Here is a 20,731-nt window from a genome sequence, read left to right on the forward strand (position 1 = left end):
ATTCATCCTAGCCATCAGAGTAAAAATCTACAACTCTTTTCTACCCCAAAACTCCAGGCTAAAAGTGTTACTGCACTCAGCCTGGAAAATGAATCGAGCTTTTAACATTCGCATAAAACATTTCAAATACAATGCTGTAGCCGCCTATCTGGACCCGCCACCCAGGAACTACAATACCCAGAATGCAGTGTTTTCCCTTCCGCCTTCTACCACAGCAATGCTTAACTTGATCTCATTTCCACAAGCAATAGTCACATGACACGTTTCCTGTCAAGATGGCGGATAATCTACCTTCGGAGTTTGATGTGGTCGTAATAGGGACGGGTATGTGTGGCTCTGGTACTCCCTGGACACAGTGTAGGAAGTCTTTCCCGTTCCTACCTTCTCTGTCAGTGGCGAGGGTCGGCGAGAAATGTTGGGGGTCGAGCGTGAGAGGGAGGACGGAAAGGAAGCGAAGTAGTCTGGAGCCAGCGCGGGACTTGGCAGCTGCAGGGAGGGGCTTGGACCCGCGGTGCTTAGCGCCATTTGAGTAGGGGTCGATCTGCTCGATGTCGATTGCTGAGGTTGGTTGCTGCGGGTGATTCCTGTAATTTCCTTAGAGGGAGGTGGGTTTGCAGTGTCATGAGAACGGAGGGTGGGGATTTTGTCAATGGAGACACCTTTGGCATGACATAATTTCCTCCTTGTTAGTTTCAAGGTGATATTCCCCATCATTTTGTCTCGCCATTTTATAGGAATTTTTCATATATTTATGTAATCCTAAGGTGCAGTGCAGCTCGGATACATTTTGTTACTCAGTTGTTGCCCGTGTACGTTTTAATTTACTAAGGCGATGAAATGGATTCTTTTATGTTTTGCTGAGAAGCCTAGGGGGTTGTAATTTGTTGTGGTGGCCATTATTCCTGCTTTATGGTGCTGAAAGAAATCATTTTGCTTTATACCACCCACCTATCTACCAACAGCTAAATGAGCTGAGAACAAGCGTCTGTGAGTCCAGTTCAGGTGTGTGATCTTATCTTCCCCTTGTTTTCCCATCATTTATTCTTCATGTTTTGGGTGGTGCCAGAACTCCCCCTGCAATTTATAGTTGACAAATTACACGTACAACACGTGGCAGAAAACATTTGGCAGCAGTTGGTATTTTGTTTTTCTTAACAGTGTAAAGGGTGGATTTTAGATGGGGTGAAATAATTTGTTGGGTGGGGTTTTCTCCTGTCTACGGAACGTGGGAGGCTGGGGAACCCCGGTGGTTGAGACCCTGTCCACTGTGTTGAATTCAGTTCATTGTCTTCTTAAACAGTAGGAGCAGCCATGTTTCCAGGTCGGGAGTAAAAATAATAACTACGTATTTTCGAATGCTTATTATTTGCTAATCGACGTGCTAAGCACTTTACAAGCTGTATATAATCCTCGCAACAATCTTGTTAGAGTACGTATTCTTTACACTATACAGAGGAGGCAAAAGGGCTTAGAAAGGTTGCAATTTGCTCAAGATCACACAGCCGGTAAATTTCCAAAGGTCAATTCCATACCAGAAGGAGAATCAGTGGCTCTGACCCTCAGAGTTAACCCATATTAATAGAAATAATTTGGAAAACTTGGTTCTAGACCTTGCTTGGCCATTAACTAGCTGTGTGAGTTGCTAGGGCTAGGAACTTAATCTCTCTGAGCCTCAGTTTCCTTGTTTATGAACATAGGGAGGGTAAACTAGATAACCTTTCCAGTGTTGTCTAACCAAAAATTATCTTGTTCTAGTTGTACCTGGGTAATTGTTTTCAAAACAGCAAGGACATGTTTATTCTCAACCTGAAAACTGCATGGCTACAGATAACCTTGCTGTAGCTGCTATGAACAGATGTTGGATGAGAGCTGGAAGGAGTCAACAGACTCTTATTTATTCTCTCCAGTCTATCCTAAAACTTAGAACAATATCCACTTTAGAATAGTTGTTATACCATACTTGGGTCCTATGTTACTGCCTTCTTTTGTTGTTGTTTTACCTTGGCACTTAGGGCGTTTTAAAAATTACTTTGAATCATTAAGATACTTTTTCTTATCTTGATTCAAATTTTAATTGATAAGAGTGCTAATTCTTATCATTAAGTGCTGTTAATTCTTATATGAGACGTATTTTGCCTTCTAGTTCAGTTCATAATATGGATTACATCCATCCTGTTAGAGTCCGTTATGATAGAGGTAGGAAGATTCTGTGAGTGATCCAGAAAATTGCATCAGGGGTATCTGGTGTATTTGGAAAAAGATTCATTTTAGACTTATTTCCGTGAGAGTAATGTTATTTCTCAAAGTGTGGGAAGAACTTATTTGAGTTAGAAGTTTTTCATATCACTTAGTGAACACGTTTTTACTTTTCAAGCACATTCTTTAAATTTATGATATGAAGCTTTGTTTTTAGGTAAGTCAAACTGGAAAAATTGGATAAAAGCCATTTCCCAAATAAATGAATCCAATAATTCCAATCACTACTGAATAAGAATGATTTTTAATGTGTTTGGAATATTTCTCTTCTGAAATAGTTTGCTGAAAGTGGTCTTTAAAATGTGTTTGCCTTACTATATGTACTAGCTTGAGTAAATCATAGAAAAATCAGTGTTTCAAAGATTCAGTTTTAATAACAAAAGCAGAATTAATCATGCATGTATCAGAAACATGAAGAAATAGGCTATGAGATGCAGTTTTTCTTTTAGCAGATTTAGTTCTAGTTAAATGTCATCAAGAGACAATTGCTTTATCAAGTAAAATAATCTGTGGATAATATTTTAAACCCCTTTGACCTTGATTAATTTGTATTTCTTTTCATTCTTCATAACACAACGTTTTCCTTAAGATCATGTTTTGAAGAGATTATGGGAAAATAAAGTTTTGTATGTATTTTCTTAGTTAAGCCCATTTCCTCCTGATTACAAAATACAGGAAATATCACTAGAACACCCAAAGGCAGAAGAATAAGATAAAGTACTTGAACCATGGAAGATATAGAAGAAAATGGAATAAGGAAGGAGCACCAAATGGAGTCTCAAGGGAGAGGACAAAAATAGATATAGTGAGTTCAATATAAAATAAAAAAAATTTAATGAAAAAATCCTGACAATTATTTGTAAAAATAGATATAGTAATAAGTGTCTAGAAAATGGCCTTCAGTTTGGGTGCATGGTTGTCATTTTAAAGACATTTTGCCATTTAAAGACATTTGAGTGATAATTTTGTGGGTTACAGAGAAGTATCATCGGTTGCAGGTTAAAAATAGTCCCAGTAGCATAATACCTCACTGCAGGTGACGTATCTGGCAAACTGTGTAATCTGTAACCCGCAGCAGAGCCATCCACTCAACAAAAGGGCAGACAAGATGGAAGTTACAAGAGTTATGGGATAATATCGGCATGCTTCTTACATAGAGGAATCCCTCATTCTCTTATTTAGAGCATATTCTTTCTTATTTTAGAAAATTCTAGCATGCTCAGAGTGTATTAGAAGCATCTTATTAGAAGATATAGGAAACGTTATCAACTTCTGCAAAAGCCATGTTTGGGAGGTGTCATTAGACATAAGTGACAGTTCATATCCTTACGGGAAAGGGGAGAGACAAACACCTAAAATGCAAACCTACATCAGACAGCACAATGACCTGGCACCATTTAGTGTAGTGACAGACTACACATTTTTTAGAATATTCAACCCACATTTACTGAGAACCTAGTCCCTGCCCTTGTGACATTTACTGTGTTGCCTATTCTGAGGAGCTGTTTGGGGTTCCTGACTGTCACATGCTCAGAGCTGTTCTAAGCCAATGTAGCCTTTTCAGTGCATCCTTCTTGCTTTCTGAAGGCCACATAGATATTCATTCTGCATCCCTTTCCTTACTAAGGTACACCACACATATTATATTTTGGAATTCTTCCCCTAAATGGTCTGTGGAGTAGACTAGCTTAACATTTTTCCTGCAGAGCACAAACACATAGACCCTATTTTGATTTAAGAGTTTTATTGCTAAAGATTATGGGGAAAGAAGTGAGATAACAAAAATAACAAATATGGGGTAAATTACAAGGGGTATTGCTCCTAAATCCTGACTACCTTGCTAGATCATGCTCAGCATAGTCCGAAATCGATGTGGCAGCATGGCATAATGGGAATCACTTAACCTTCCTACTGGGTAACTTTGGGAAAATTGCATAACATCTTGGGACGTCAATTTGTTCATCTGTAAAGTGAGAGACTTGAATTAGGTGACCTCTAAGGTAGGCATCTACCAGTTCTAAAATTTGCCATTGTGTGTGCATAATTATGACCCTGGGTCCTTGAGAAAAGACAATTCTGTATAGTCCTCTTAAGAAGTCAAGTCAGTGTTTGATATACTTCAGAAATTTTTCTATCAAAATGGTTCATAAAAAAAATTTTCTTGGAAATGATAAGCTGCTTTCATCAGGAAAGGTCATGTAGGTAGCACAGCTCCATTTCTTGATGTTAGTTGAGCATTGAAACTTTAAGGTGGTTAACTTTGGCCAGCAGCTTATTGACTATAATGCTTATGATGGTGGTGGAGTAACTTCACTTCTCTAAACGTTGGGGGATGGTAATGTTGTAGGAGGTATCGTGGAAACTGATTTTTACTAAATACCTGTTTATGCCAGACTCTCTGCCAAGTGATTTCTTATATATGTATCTTATTTAATCCTCTCCCAGGATGCCTGTGTGTGGTTCTAATATCGGAGGATGTCCATACTTTCTCTGCCTGTATTTCCAAATATCCATGAACCTGTAGTCTAGAGCAGAGTTGTTTTTTTTTTAAATTGCAAGATGCCACCTATTTGTGGGTCATGAAATCAATTCCAGCATTAAAAAAAACAAGTAGAATAGAATATGTATTAGAATATATTACATGTAGTAAGGATGAGTATACTTTTTTTCTTTATTTGGATGCAACATTTTAAAAAATATTTTATTTATTTATTTTTATTTTTGGCTGTGTTGGGTCCTAGTTGCGGCACGTAGAATCTTCGTTGTGGTGTGCGTGCTCTTTGTTGTGGTGCGTGGGCTTCTCTCTAGTTGTGGCGTGCAGGTTTTCTCTTTCTAGTTGAGGTGCGTGGGCTCAGTAGTTGCACTGTGCGGGCTTAGTTGCCCACTTAGTTCCCCGACCAGGGATTGAACCCACATCCCCTGCGTTGGAAGATGGATTCTTTACCACTGGACCACCAGGGAAGTCCCAGGATGAGTATAGTTTCATGAAACATATATTTCATGTGTGTATCACTGTGTGAAGCACACACACATACATATATTCATATATATTTTGGGGGTGGCTAGGGGCAAAATGTTTTAAAGTTTAGAGAATATTGATTAACTGAATAACGTAGTGAGTAGGAATGAAATAATATTTCAAAAGTCATTTGGTTTTACAAATGCTATACCATCCATATGTTTTATTTACCTTGACATGTATGTATCTCATTTGAGAGCATAGTGTAGTGATTGACAAGGTGGCTCTGAAATGGGACAGTGTTTGAATCAGCTATGCTGCTTGTGCCACCTCACACATGTTCCTTAATGTCTAAGTTTCAATTTTCTCATCTCTAAAAGAGAATAAATCTCACAGAGCTGTGTTGAGGATTCAATGGAATAATTCTGTAAAATGCTTAGTAAGTGCTCAGAAAACATAGTTGATTTTTATAGCCCATAATACCGTACTGAGGTGCTTTTATCATCACTACTGTTACGTGAATGCTTCCAAGGAAAGGCTCATAGTTTTCATGGAGAGCAGTGGAAAGATTCAGGTGTCTGAGTCATCTTCCTCCTCTTCCCATTGGCCGTTTGGTGGGAAAGACCTTTGTGTGTCTGTTACCACTATTTCTATCAGACTTCTTAACTGACGGTTTTCTTTCCTTTTTTTTTTTTCTTCTTTTACTCTGTTTTGTTCACCAGCTTGCATTATTTGTCATTTGTTTTGAACAGATTTGTCTTGTTTGAGGCATAGTGTGAAACTCTTCCTTGTCAGTGTAAGAATGCTGAAGGAGCTAAAGAGAGCTTACAGGTTTTGCTGTTCTGAAAAATGCTTTGCAATTCTTCAGGCATTTATTGATGGAAAAGTATGCCTTTTCTGCGCTCAATACCTCGAAAAGTAAAGGGAATTATATAACTCTGGAGAAGACTCTCTGGAGAGGCTTATGCTTCCCTGTAAATCATAAGTTTGAGCCAGTCCCTCAGAGAGAGGCGCATCTGTTACCAGAGTTCTCTCCGCAGCATCATTTTCATCTCCCATGCCTCACGTCATTTTCTCATTTTCTCCAGTATCCTCATGACGTTTTGGAGAACTCAAGCTACAGCAATTAAAATCAAACATGGCTGCTCACCATCACATTCTCATATTTCACATAAAATCCCAGTGCACAGAAACAATTATAATTCCATGTAATTGAACTGTTACTCATGCTAAATCATCTGCTATTCAGTTTCACTACAGTCTTTACACTGAAAAGTTAGGCTGTGCCTGCTATGTATGTAAATGGTTTAAAAAGTAAAATAGTCTAAAAATCATCAGTTCCCAGTTTATATTAATATGTATATTACAAAACTACATATATATACACATATATGTCAATATATGCACATGTATGTATTATGTATATATGCTAGAGAGATTGGAAACATTTTGGGGATATTTAGTTGTGACCAACAAAATAGGGATACTTTGAAAGATTGATTTATTCTTTTTTGCTTTTCTAATAATCTTATTAAAGGGCAGTGTAAAAAGATGATAATTTATCACAGATACTGATTTCTCCAAGTGTGATTATGAGAGCTATCATGTTATCATAATGGGACTATTTAAAAAATAGTTTGAAAATAGGTGAAGAGACCAGGGGCAGCTTTTCGCCAGGGTAGTGCTTCACTTGAGTGTTTGATCTCATATTAGATTTTACCAAGAGTTTAAGTGGGTAATGTCATACCGCTTGACTGATTTGGTTTATATCACATTTACAAAAGTACCAACATCTGCTTTTTCTCCCGAGTAGTGTTCATACATATCTTTTTTGTCCAGCCTAGTGTTGATGTTGAGTTACAATGGCTTTTGGTTAATGGCAGTTTTAGTCATTTTGTATTGCTTTCAACTGTTTTGGATCATGTATCTGTGATCTGAATTTGCACATTGGTTAAACTGCTTTTCTGTATATGCATTTAAAATAATTATGGAAAAGTTTGCACAAGCTAAAGTACAGACAAAGAAGGTTTTACATACAGATAGCAGGCATATTAGGAAGATGCTGAGTTGTGTTCTAATCCTTAGTTTTCTATGTTACTTTGGCATGAGCTATCTAGGCCAAATAGAGGACATAGAATTAAATTTAGTATGTACAACACACTGTTAAATATATGAAATTATTTCTGGCATTTATTATGCTGAATCCAATGCTAAGCCCTTAAAATGCATTATCTCATCTGATTCTCACAGTAACCTTGTCGTGTTAGATGCTTATTGTTATCTCCATTTTACAAATGTGGAACCTAAGGCTTAGTTAAGTTTGACCGAGGTCAAACTGTTAAGACTGGAGTTACTCTGGCTAGGTATTAGATTTAGCTGGTTGGATTCTTCCATGTGAAAAAATAGCTTATACTCTCAAGATTAGATTATTGTGTTCTAGCTTAGCAGTTGACAGTTGCTTCATTTTAGGGAGTTACCATTGTTGACATTAAAATCCTGATTCCAGCACAGCCTTGTGGTGTTAACTCATTATTGACAGCATCATGACATCTGTCAACTCGCAGACCTTTTGATGAAGGTGAACTGAATGACTTGGTTGTGTTTATCCCTTAAAACTGAAAAAACAGAATCAGCCACTAAAGTAATGGCTAGAAATGGGATCAGAAAATACAGTCATATTTCAAGTGATAATCTGTTTCCCTAGGAATTATTCACTGATTACTAGATACGTAATTTCCCACAGAAATAAAACCATTGTTAAAAGTCAGCTATAGGCTATTTGTGCATGTGGGAGGGTTTGCCATTTTGTCTTTTTAAAAAAATGTTTTTTAGTTTTATGCACTTATAAATTGAATTTTCAAGATCAAGTATGAGACTCATTGTTCTGTTTATGAAGCTTTTCTTTTTTTAATTGACTCTTCTTTTGGTTCCTATAATTGTCAACAATTGTCAGCACTTGCAATGGATGCATCTTAATTGACAGTAGATGTGGTATCTTTTCCCTCCAAGAGCCGTGTCATTAACAAATAATATTAATAACTAACACTTTTAGGAATATACTTCCAGACCTGTGTGTATAGATGTGTGTATGCTATTCTGTTTTTCACTTCACAGTATGTTATGAACATCATTCCATGTTAATCAAATCTTCTTCCTCAGTGTCTTTTTAAAAAACTTTTCATTTGGAGATAATTCGACTCACATGCAGTTGTAAGAAGTAATATAGGAAGATCCTGTATATGTTCACCCAGCTTCCCCCAGTGGTAAGTAAGATCTTGCATAACTACATGTAGCATAACCAGGTAATTGACCTTACCCAGTGACCTTATTCAGATGTCACCAGTTTTACATGTACTCGTGTGTGTTTAGTTCTGTACAGTTTTATCACATGAAGACTGGTGTCACATCCAGATACAAAACAGTTTCATCATACTCTCTCATGATACCTTTCTATAGCCATGGACACCTCCCTCCTACCTACATCCCTAAACCCTGGCAACCCCTAATCTGTTCTTCATCTTTACGATTATGTCATTTCCAAAAGTTTATTAAATGTCATATTAAGTAGATGCTTAGTAAATATTATTTTCTATAAATGTCCTGTCATTTATTTAAATTAGCAACTTTTATTGGACATTTAAGGTTTTCAGTTTTTCACTTTCATAAACTAAGGCTGTGATGAACATGGTGTGCCTAAATCTTTTGTACGTATTTAATTATTTCCTTAGGATAAATACCTAGAACTGTAACTGTTAAATTGAATTATAGAGGTGGTTACGTAAAGCTTTTGATTTGTATTGATGAATTGCCTTAAGGAAAGTTTGCCAGTCTAATCTCATCAGCGGAGTATGAGAATGCTTATTTTCCCATAGTCTTTCAACATTGTCTATGAATGTCTTATTCTTAATTACTATCAACATCATAGCCAAAAAAAATATTTCCTTGTTTGCATTTACATTTTCAGATCATAAGTGAGGTTGACTATTTAATAGGTATATTGGTCAATTATGTTTCTTTTGGAAATTGCCCTTACCCATGTTTCTATTGTGCCATTTTTTTCTTTTCAACATGTAATAATTCTTTATATACTAAAGACTTTAAATCTTTATCATGTATTTTGTAAATTTGCCTTCTATTTTTATGGTGGTTTCTCATGTATGAAACTTTATAATTTTCACGTAGTGAAATCTATCAAATGTTTTTTTCTTTTATGGTTACTGCCTTTGGAGATATGCATAGAAAGCCTTCCCCTCCAAGATTAAGTAAATATTGATGCTTAGTTTCTTTTTTAACATTTTATTTTTTACATTTAAATTTTAATTCACCTTAAATTTACTTTGTTGTAGAATATGAGGGTATTTTCCTTCTAAATCATTAGCTGGTTATTCTAACACCATCGATCTATTCTTTCTCCACTGAATTGAAATACTTCCTTTATTTTTTTTCTATTATATGATCAGTTTTTGGACTTTCTGCCAGTAATCTGGGTGTCTCTTTGAGTGTAGTCGGAACTATAAAGTGGGAATAGACTGGGTCATCTGATCTGTAGAGAAATGATAACTTTCCCTCTTTGAAATCTCAAGAAACACAAGGCAATATTTGAATATATAAAAAATTATAGCATCTACTCTGAAAAATAGCAAACTAAAAGAAAAAGGAAAACAGAGTAGGAGTATTTGCAACTCATAACAAAGAACTAATTACGTAAAAATAATACCTTCAAATTTATATGAAAAATGTCAAGATCTCTACAGGTAAATGGGCAGAGAGTGTAAACAGACAAGAGAGGTTACAAATAGTCAACAAACTTCAGGGAAAATATTTTTTTCTGATTAATAGTCAAATGCAAAATAACCTGATAATTAAAAACACTAAATTAAGGGAGTAGTCACTAATTGTTGATGAAGTTGTATTCAGTTGAAATGCTGATGGTATTATAAATTGGGACAACACTTTGGCAGAGTAACAGTTCGTACCAAGAATTGTCAATATGTTCATTCCCTTAGACTCAGTAACTCCAGATCTGAGAATTTATTGTGAGAAAAATCATTCAATAGAGGTAAAAAGCTACAAGGGTGACAACATCTATTTTAAAGCTGCTTATCATAGTAAAGTTTGGAAATAATGTTGTATGTCGAAGAGCCCCGATGTCTCAAAGGATTCTGGTGGACTGATGGAGTAGGCAGTTTTACAGTGTGGCCTAGGATATTTTTTATTACAGAATATCATACATACAAATGAAATATATGTGTGTGTATGTATACATATTTTTAATTTCTTTCTTTCAGTGAACAATAACAAAGTGAGTGGCACGTATGTATGACCCACCTAAAGAAAAAGAACACTACCAGAATATTACCAGTACCTTAGGAGCTCCCTGGGTGCACCACCATCCATCTCCCCTTCCTTTCCCACAGCTGTAACCATTATGGTAAACTGCTTTAATTGTCCTCTTGTTTTTTTAAAGTGTTTTTTATCACGTGTATATCACCAAACCATATGTTGTTAGTTTTTCCTGTTTTTGACACTTGTCTAACTTTTGGAATTCTACTCTATGTATTCTTTCTGTGACTTGCTTTCCTTGGTCAGTGTTATGCTTGTGAGATTCATCTGTACAGATACATATAGCTGTAATACCCCCACATACTCCCACATACACACACACACACACACACAGTCACACTCACACTCACACACTGCTATTATATAGTATTCTAGGCTTGCAAATCTTCAACTTCAGTAGGTTATGCATATTCACCAAAATAATTGTATTTATTTGCCCTTTGGTTTTCAGCTTTTCAAGGCCCCTGCCTCCCTCAGGAAATGTATAATGTCATAAACACACATTCACGACAAAATAAGATCGTTAGGTACACGTCATTCTGCAACTTTTTCAGTCAGTAATTCTCACCTTTCTCTCCATTCCAGGACTGTTTTATCCCATGTAGCATCCCAGTACTGTTTAGTAGTATCCCAGTACTGTTTTATCCCATTGCTTTACAATGGTGTGTTAGTTTCTGCTTCATACCAAAGTGAATCAGTTATACATATACATATGTTCCCATATCTCTTCCCTCTTGCGTCTCCCTCCCTCCCACCCTCCATATCCCACTCCTCTAGGTGGTAACAAAGCACCGAGCTGATCTCACTGTGCTTTGCGCCTGCTTCCCACTAGCTATCTATTTTACATTTGGTAGTGTATGGATGTCCATTGCCACTCCCTTACTTTGTCATGGCTTACCCTTCCCCATCCCCATATCCTCAAGTCCATTCTTTAGTAGGTCTGTGGATTCATTCCTGTCTTAACCCTAGGTTATTCATGACATTTTTTTCCTTAAATTCCATATGTATGTGTTAGCATAAGGTATTTGTCTTTCTCTTTCTGACTTACTTCACTCTGTATGACAGACTCTAGGTCCATCCACGTTATTACAAATAGCTCAATTTCGTTTCTTTTTATGGCTGAGTAATATTCCATTGTATATATGTGCCACATCTTCTTTATCCATTCATCCGATGATGGACACTTAAGGTGTTTCCATCTCCTGGCTACTGTAAATAGAGCTGCAATGAATATTTTGGTACATAACTCTTTTTTTTTCTAACATCTTTATTTGGGTATAATTGCTTTACAATGGTGTGTTAGCTTCCGCCTTATAACAAAGTGAATCAGTTATACATATATTCCCATATCTCTTCCCACTTGTGTCTCCCTCCCTCCCACCCTCCCTGTCCCACCCCTCCAGGCGGGCACAAAGCACTGAGCTGATCTCGCTGTGCTATGCAGCTGCTTCCCACTAGCTATCTACCTTACATTAGGTAGTGTATATATGCCCATGCCTCTCTCTCGCTTTCTCACAGCTCACACTTCTCCCTCCCCATATCCACAAGTCCGTTCTCTAGTAGGTCTATGGCTTTATTCCTGTCTTATCCCTAGGTTCTTCATGACATTTTTTTTCTTAAATTCCATATATATGTGTTAGCATACGGTATTTGTCTTTCTCTTTCTGACTTACTTCACTCTGTATGACAGACTCTAGGTCTATGCACCTCATTAAAATAACTCAATTTTGTTTCCTTTTATGGCTGAGTAATATTCCATTGTATATATGAGCCACATCTTCTTTATCCATTCATCCGATGATGGACACTTAGGTTGTTTCCATCTCCGGGCTATTGTAAATAGAGCTGCAATGAACATTTTGGTACATGACTCTTTTTGAATTTTGGTTTTCTCAGGGTATATGCCCAGTAGTGGGATTGCTGGGTCGTATGGTAGTTCTATTTGTAGTTCTTTAAGGAACCTCCATACTTTTCTCCATAGTGGCTGTACCAATTCACATTCCCACCAGCAGTGCAAGAGTGTTCCCTTTTCTCCACACTCTCTTCAGCATTTATTGCTTCTAAATTTTTTGATGATGGCCATTCTGACTGGTGTGAGATGATATCTCATTGTAGTTTTGATTTGCATTTCTCTAATGATTAATGATGTTGAGCATTCTTTCATGTGTTTGTTGGCAGTCTGTATATCTTCTTTGGAGAAATGTCTATTTAGGTCTTCTGCCCATTTTTGGATTGGGTTTTTTGTTTTTTTCTTATTGAGCTGCATGAGCTGCTTGAAAATTTTGGAAATTAATCCATTGTCAGTTGCTTCATTTGCAAATATTTTCTCCCATTCTGAGGGTTGTCTTTTGGTCTTGTTTATGGTTTCCTTTGCTGTGGAAAAGCTTTGAAGTTTCATTAGGTCCCATTTGTTTATTTTTGTTTTTATTACCATTTCTCTAGGAGGTGGGTCAAAAAGGATCTTGCTGTGATTTATGTCATAGAGTGTTCTGCCTATGTTTTCCTCTAAGAGTTTGATAGTTTCTGGCCTTACTTTTAGGTCTTTAATCCATTTTGGGCTTATTTTTGTGTATGGTGTTAGGGAGTGTTCTAATTTCATACTTTTACATGTACCTGTCCAGTTTTCCCAGCACCACTTATTGAAGAGGCTGTCCTTTCTCCACTGTACATTCCTGCTTCCTTTATCAAAGATAAGGTGACCCTATGTGCATGGGTTTATCTCTGAGCATTCTATCCTGTTCTATTCATCTATATTTCTGTTTTTGTGCCAGCACCATACTGTCCTGATTACTGTAGGTTTTTAGTATAGTCTGAAGTCAGGGAGCCTGATTCCTCCAGCTCCATTTTTCGTTCTCAAGATTGCTTTGGCTATTCGGAGTCTTTTGTGTTTCCATACAAATTGTGAAAATTTTTGTTCTAGTTCTGTGAAAAATGCCAGGGGTAGTTTGATAGGGATTGCATTGAATCTGTAGATTGCTTTGGGTAGTAGAGTCATTTTCACAATGTTGATTCTTCAATCCAAGTATACGGTATATCTCTCCATCTATTTGTATCATCTTTAATTTCTTTCATCAGTGTCTTATAATTTTCTGCATACAGGTCTTTTGTCTTCTTAGGTAGGTTTATTCCTAGATATTTTATTCTTTTTGTTGCAGTGGTAAATGTGAGTGTTTTCTTGATTTCACTTTCAGATTTTTCATCATTAGTATATAGGAATGGCAGAGATTTCTGTGCATTAATTTTGTATCCTGCTACTTCACCAAATTCATTGATTAGCTCTAGTAGTTTTCTGGTAGCATCTTTAGGATTCTCTATGTATAGTATCATGTCATCTGCAAACAGTGACAGCTTTACGTCTTCTTTTCCGATTTGGATTCCTTTTATTTCCTTTTCTTCTCTGATTGCTGTGGCTAAAACTTCCAAAAGTATGTTGAATAAGAGTGGTGGGAGTGGGCAACCTTGTCTTGTTCCTGATCTTAGTGGAAATGCTTTCAGTTTTTCATCATTGAGGATGATGTTGGCTGTGGGCTTGTCATATATGGCCTTTATTATGTTGAGGAAAGTTCCCTCTATGCCTACTTTCTGCAGGGTTTTTATCATAAATGGGTGTTGAATTTTTTCAAAAGCTTTCTCTGTATCTATTGAGATGATCATATGGTTTTTCTCCTTCAATTTGTTAATATGGTTTATCAAATTGATTGATTTGCATATATTGAAGAATCCTTGCATTCCTGGAATAAACCCCACTTGCTCATGGAGTATGATCCTTTTAGTGTGCTGTTGGATTCTGTTTGCTAGTATTTTGTTGAGGATTTTTGCAACTATGTTCATCAGTGATATTGGCCTGTAATTTTCTTTCTTTGTGACATCCTTGTCTGGTTTTGGTATCAAGGTGATGGTGGCCTTGTAGAAGGAATTTGGGAGTGTTCCTCCCTCTGCTATATTTTGGAAGAGTTTGAGAAGGATAGCTGTTAGCTCTTTTCTAAATGTTTGATAGAAATCGCGTGTGAAGCCATCTGGTCCTGGGCTTTTGTTTGTTGGAAGATTTTTTTTTTTTTTTTTGGTGCGCAGGCCTCTCACTGTTGTGGCCCCTCCGGCTGTGGAGCACGGGCTCCGGATGCGCAGGCTCAGTGGCCATGGCTCATGGGCCTAGCCGCTCTGCGGCACGTGGGATCTTCCCGGACCGGGGCACGAACCCGCGTCCCCTGCATCGTCAGGCGGACTCTCAACCACTGCGCCACCAGGGAAGCCCTGTTGGAAGATTTTTAATCACAGTTTCAATTTCAGTGCTTGTGATTGGTCTGTTCATATTTTCTCTTTCTTCCTGATTCAGTCTTGGCAGGTTATGCATTTCTAAGAATTTGTCCATTTCTTCCAGGTTGTCCATTTTATTGGCATAGAGTTGCTTGTAGTAATCTCTCATGATCTTTTGTACTTCTGCAGTGTCAGTTGTTACTTCTCCTTTTTCATTTCTATTTCTATTGATTTGAGTCTTCTCCCTTTTTTTCTTGATGAGTCTGGCTAGTGGTTTATCTATTTTGTTTATCTTCTCAAAGAACCAGCTTTTAGTTTTATTGATCTTTGCTATCATTTCCTTCATTTCTTTTTCATTTATTTCTGATCTGATTTTTATGATTTCTTTCCTTCTGCTAGCTTTGGGGTTTTTTTGATCTTCTTTCTCTAATTGCTTGAGGTGCAAGGTTAGGTTGTTTATTCGAGATGTTTCCTGCTTCTTAAGGTGGGCTTGTATTGCTATAAACTTCCCCCTTAGATCGGCTTTTGCTGCATCCCATAGGTTTTTGGTCGTTATGTCTCCACTGTCATTTGTTTCTAGGTATTTTTTTATTTCCTCTTTGATTTCTTCAGTGATCACTTCATTATTAAGTAGTGTATTGTTTAGCCTCCATGTGTTTGTATATTTTACAGATCTTTTCCTGTAAATGATATCTAGTCTCATGGCGTTGTGGTCGGAAAAGATACTTGATACAATTTCAATTTTCTTAAATTTACCAAGGCTTGATTTGTGACCCAAGATATGATCTATCCTGGAGGATGTTCCATGAGCACTTGAGAAAAATGTGTATTGTGTTGTTTTTGGACGGAGTGTCCTATAAATATCAATTAAGTCCATGTTGTTTAATGTATCATTTAAAGCTTGTGTTTCCTTATTTATTTTCATTTTGGATGATCTGTCCATGGGTGAAAGTGGGGCGTTAAAGTCCCCTACTATGAATGTGTTCCTGTCGATTTCCCCTTTTATGGCTGTTAGTATTTGCCTTATGTATTGAGGTGCTCCTATGTTGGGTGCATAAATATTTACAATTGTTATATCTTCTTCTTGGATCGATCCCTTGATCATTATGTAGTGTCCTTCTTTGTCTCTTCTAATAGTTTTTATTTTAACGTCTATTTTGTCTGATATGAGAATTGCTACTTCAGCTTTCTTTTGGTTTCCATTTGCATGGAATATCTTTTTCTATCTCCTTACTTTCAGTCTGGTTGTGTCTCTAGGTCTTAAATGGGTCTCTTTTAGACAGCATATATATGGGTCTTGTTTTTGTATCCATTCAGCCAGTCTGTGTCTTTTGGTGGGAGCATTTAGTCCATTTACATTTAAGGTAATTATCGATATGTATGTTCCTATTCCCATTTTCTAAATTGCTTTTGGTTCGTTATTATAGGTCTTTTCCTTCTCTTGTGTTTCTTGTCTAGAGAAGTTCCTTTAGCATTTGTAGTAAAGCTGGTTTGGTGGTGCTGAACTCTCTCAGCTTTAGCTTGTCTGTAAAGGTTTTAATTTCTCCATCAAATCTGAATGAGATCCTTGCTGGGTAGAGTAGTCTTGGTTGCAGGTTTTTCTCCTTCATCACTTTCAGTATGTCCTGCCACTCCCTTCTGGCTTGCAGAGTTTCTGCTGAAAAATCAGCTTTTAACCTTATGGGGATTCCCTTGTGTGTTATTTGTTGTTTTTCCCTTGCTGCTTTTAATATGTTTTCTTTGTATTTAATTTTTGACAGTTTGATTAATATGTGTCTTGGTGTATTTCTCCTTGGATTTATCCTGTATGGGACTCTCTGTGCTTCCTGGACTTGATTAACTATTTCCTTCTCCATATTAGGAAAGTTTTCAACTATAATCTCTTCAAATATTTTCTCAGTCCCTTTCTTTTTCTCTTCTTCTTCTGGAACCCCTATAATTCTAATGTTGGTGCATTTAATGTTTTCCCAGAGGTCTCTGTGACTGTCCTCAGTTCTTTTCATTCTTTTTTCTTTATTCTGCTCTGCAGTAGTTATTTCCACTATTTTATCTTCCAGGTCACTTATCTGTTCTTCTGCCTCAGTTATTCTGCTATTGATCCCATCTAGAGTATTTTTAATTTCATTTATTGTGTTGTTTGTCGTTGCTTGTTTCATCTTTATTTCTTCTAGGTCCTTGTTAAATGTTTCTTGCATTTTGTCTATTTGCAAGATTTTGGATCATCTTTACTATCATTATTCTGAATTCCTTTTCAGGTAGACTGCCTATTTCCTCTTCATTTGTTAGGTCTGGTGGGTTTTTATCTTGCTCATTCATCGGCTGTGTGTTTTTCTGTCTTCTCATTTTGCTTATCTTACTGTGTTTGGAATCTCCTTTTTGGAGGCTGCAGGTTCGTAGTTTCCACTGTTTTTGATGTCTGTCTGCAGTGGCTAAGGTTGGTTCAGTGGGTTGTGTAGGCTTCCTGGTGGAGGGGACTAGTGCCTGTGTTGTGGTGGATGAGGCTGGATCTCGTCTCTCTGGTGGGCAGGGCCACGTCTGGTGGTGTGTTTTGGGGTGTCTGTGGAGTTATTATGATTTTAGACAGCCTCTCTGCTAATGGGTGGGGTTGTGTTCCTGTTTTGCTAGTTGTTTGGCATAGGGTGTCCAGCACTTTAGCTTGCTGGTCATTGAGTGAAGTTGGGTGCTGGCGTTGAGATGGAGATCTCTGGGAGATTTTTGCCGTTTGGTATTCTGTGGAGCTGGGAGGTCTCTTGTTGAGCAGTGTCCTGAAGTTGGCTCTTCCACCTCAGAGGCAGAGCCCTGACTCCTGGCTGGAGCACCAAGAGTCTTTCATCCACACGGCTCAGAATAAAAGGTAGAAAAAGTAGAGAGAATTAGTAGAAGTAGGAAGGTAGAAAGAAAGAAAGAAAGGAGGGAAGGAAGGAAGGAAGAAAGGAAGGAAGAAAGAAAAAGAAATAAAGAGAGAAAGAAAAGGCAAGAAGGAAACAAAGGAGGGAGGGAGGAAGGAAGTAAGGAAGGAGGGAAGGAAGGAAAAAAGACAGAAAGAAGATACAGTAAAATAAAATAAAGTATAATAAAGTTATTGAATTAAAAAGTAATTATTTAGGGAAAAAACAGGACGGATAGAACCTTAGGACAAATGGTGGAAGCAAAGCTATACAGACAAAATCTTACACAGAAGCATACACATACACCCTCACAAAGGTAAAGGGGAAAAAACCATAAATCTTGCTCTCAAAGTCCACCTCCTCAATTTGGTATGATTTGTTGTCTAAAGGAGGGAAGGAAGGACGGAAGGAAGGAATAAAGAACAAACGTAAAGTATAATAAAGTTATTAAAATTAAAATTAATTATTAGGAAAAATATTTTAAAAAATGGACGGATAGAACCCTGGGACAGATGGTGGAAGCAAAGCTATACAGACAAGATCTCACACAGAAGCATACACATACACATTCACAAAAAGAGGAAAAGGGGAAAAAATCATAGATCTTGCTCTCAAAGATCTTGCTCAATTTGGGATGATTCGTTGTCTATTCATGTATTCCACAGATGCAGGGTACATCAAGTTGATTGTGGAGCTTTCATCCGCTGCTTCTGAGGCTGCTGGGAGAGATTTCCCTTTCTCTTCTTTGTTCTCACAGCTCACAGGGGCTCAGCTTTGGATTTGGCCCTGCCTCTGCGTGTAGGTCGCTGGAGGGCGTCTGTTTTTTGCTCAGACAGGACGGGGTTAAAGGAGCAGCTGATTCGGGGGCTCTGGCGCACTCAGGCTGGGGGAGGGGAGGGAGGGGCACTGCATGTGGGGCGGGCCTGCGGCGGCAGAGGCCGGCATGACGTTGCACCAGCCTGAGGCCCGCCGTGCATTCTCCCGTGCATTCTCCCGGGGAAGTTGTCTCTGGATCCCGGGAACCTGGCAGTGGCGGGCTGCACAGGCTCCCCGGAAGAGGGGTGTGGATAGTGACCTGTGCTCCCACACAGGCCCCTTGGTGGCAGCAGCAGCAGCCTTAGCGTCTCCCGCCCGTCTCTGGGGTCTGCGCTTTTAGCCGCGGCTCGGGCCCGTCTCTGGGGTTCCTTTAAGCAGCGTTCTTAAACCCCTGTCCTCGTGCACCAGGAAACAAAGAGAGAAGAAATAGTCTCTTGCCTCTTCGGCAGGTGCAGACTTTTCCCCCGGACTCCCTCCCCGCTAGCCGTGGTGCACTAAGCCTTTCAGGCTGTGTTCAAGCCGCCAACCCCAGTCCTCTCCCTGCGCTCCGACCAAAGCCCAGGCCTCAGCTCGCTGCCCCGCCCGCCCTGGCGGGTGAGCAGACAAGCCTCTCGGGCTGGTGAGTACCGGTCGGCACCAATCCTCTGTGCGGGAATCTCCCCGCTTTGCCCTCCGCACCCTTGCTGCTGGCTCTACTCCGCGGCTCCGAAGCTCCCCCCTCCGCCTCCCGCAGTCTCCGCCCGCGAGGGGCTTCCTAGTGTGTAGAAACCTTTCCTCCTTCGCAGCTCCCTCCCACTGGTGCAGGTCCCGTCCCTATTCTTTTGTCTCTGTTTTTTCTTTTTTTTCTTTTGCCCTACCCAGGTACGTGGGGAGTTTCTTGCCTTTTGGGAGGTCTGAGGTCTTCTGCCAGCCTTCAGTAGGTGTTCTGTAGGAGGTGTTCCACGTGTAGATGTATTTCTGGTGTATCTGTGGGGAGGAAGGTGATCTCCGCCTCTTACTCTTTCGCCATCTTCCCAGCACCCCCCACAAATGCTTTCTTTTTCTTGATTTCTTGTAGGAATTGAAAGACTACTCGGTAGGTGTCAGACTTCTCCTGAGGGATCGAATCAGCGCATGTCCCCGGCGCGGGCTGCCCCAGGGCCACAGCTCCGCCGCGCCGGGTCTGTGCTTGGTCAGCTCGGCCGGCCCCCACCACACCTGCAAGCTGCAGCAGCTGCTCCCCTACGTAGATATTATTAACAGTATTTTCTCCCATGAGGAAGAAGTCCATAGATATTAAATTTATTAGTATGTTTGATATTTCGTGTGGGTCAAACTGAATTACAATAATTGTCAATTTAAAAACAGTCTTTTTATCTATACTTCTTGGAGTTTCCCTAAGCTACTTCACTGGCAGTTTTTTTTCTTTTTAAGGTAACCACTAAAAAGTAAATATAAGATATAAACCTTTTAACTTATTATTTAATAGGAATGAACAAAACTACTTAAACCTGCGTTGAAATTTAATTTCTGTCTAATTTTGTGATGTCACTTTGAGCAGCTGTGACATGAGTTAAGTGGGTCGTTTTACCTTTGCATTGCTTAATCTAGTCAGTTCTGTACCTAATGTTGTTTATGCTTTGTTTACGATGGTACAGAAGGTCTGTACATAGGGTTGTTTAAATAGTAAAGGATGTGGCTCTCTAAAAGCTTCTTATACTCACAAGTTTTTCCTTGCCAGTAATTCTACTTTATTCCTAAAAAAAAGAAGTTATTCTTTATAAAAAGTCGCAGTAAATTTTCTAGTTGTATGTAATTTTCTTTCCATTTTGGTCTTCACTAGTTATAAATAACACATGAAATGACTTTCAAGGTAGAGAGCAGGAATCCATTTTGAAATGTTCTATAAAATAAAGAGTGATTTATGGTTTCATATGATTTGGGCTGAAAGCACTCAGGCTTTGCCAGGTCATCAAAGTCCTGTCAGGGGAATCTGTTATATATTGTTTGATATGCTGGGAGTGGTGTAAGTATTTAATGCTTATCTTATGTAAGTATAGTGTTAGGAAAAATCAATTCCAGATACTAATACAATTTTAAGAATAGATCATAGAGTGCTAACCTAAATATTGTAGTTGTAAGTGATGAGGTTCAACATTAAGGATTTGGATTAAAAGGGGATTTTGAAAAATGAATAAATAATGGTTTCATTCCTATAAAATATTTTAGATAAGAT

The 20,731-nt window shown here is 38.4% G+C and overlaps 1 protein-coding gene across 1 annotated transcript in view; it reads left to right on the forward strand.

Annotated features, from left to right (window-relative positions):
• The first annotated feature begins 259 nt into the window (after positions 1–259).
• CHM (CHM Rab escort protein) overlaps positions 260–20,731 on the forward strand; it is a 198,384-nt gene continuing 177,912 nt past the window's right edge. Inside the window, exon 1 of the mRNA XM_030849074.2 lies at positions 260–324. Coding sequence (XP_030704934.1) covers positions 276–324 — 49 coding nt within the window. The 5' untranslated portion in view covers positions 260–275. The remainder of the gene's footprint in view (positions 325–20,731) is intronic.

The sequence above is a fragment of the Globicephala melas genome, chromosome X, assembly GCF_963455315.2.
Source record: "Globicephala melas chromosome X, mGloMel1.2, whole genome shotgun sequence".
NCBI classification, from domain to species: Eukaryota; Metazoa; Chordata; class Mammalia; order Artiodactyla; family Delphinidae; genus Globicephala; species Globicephala melas.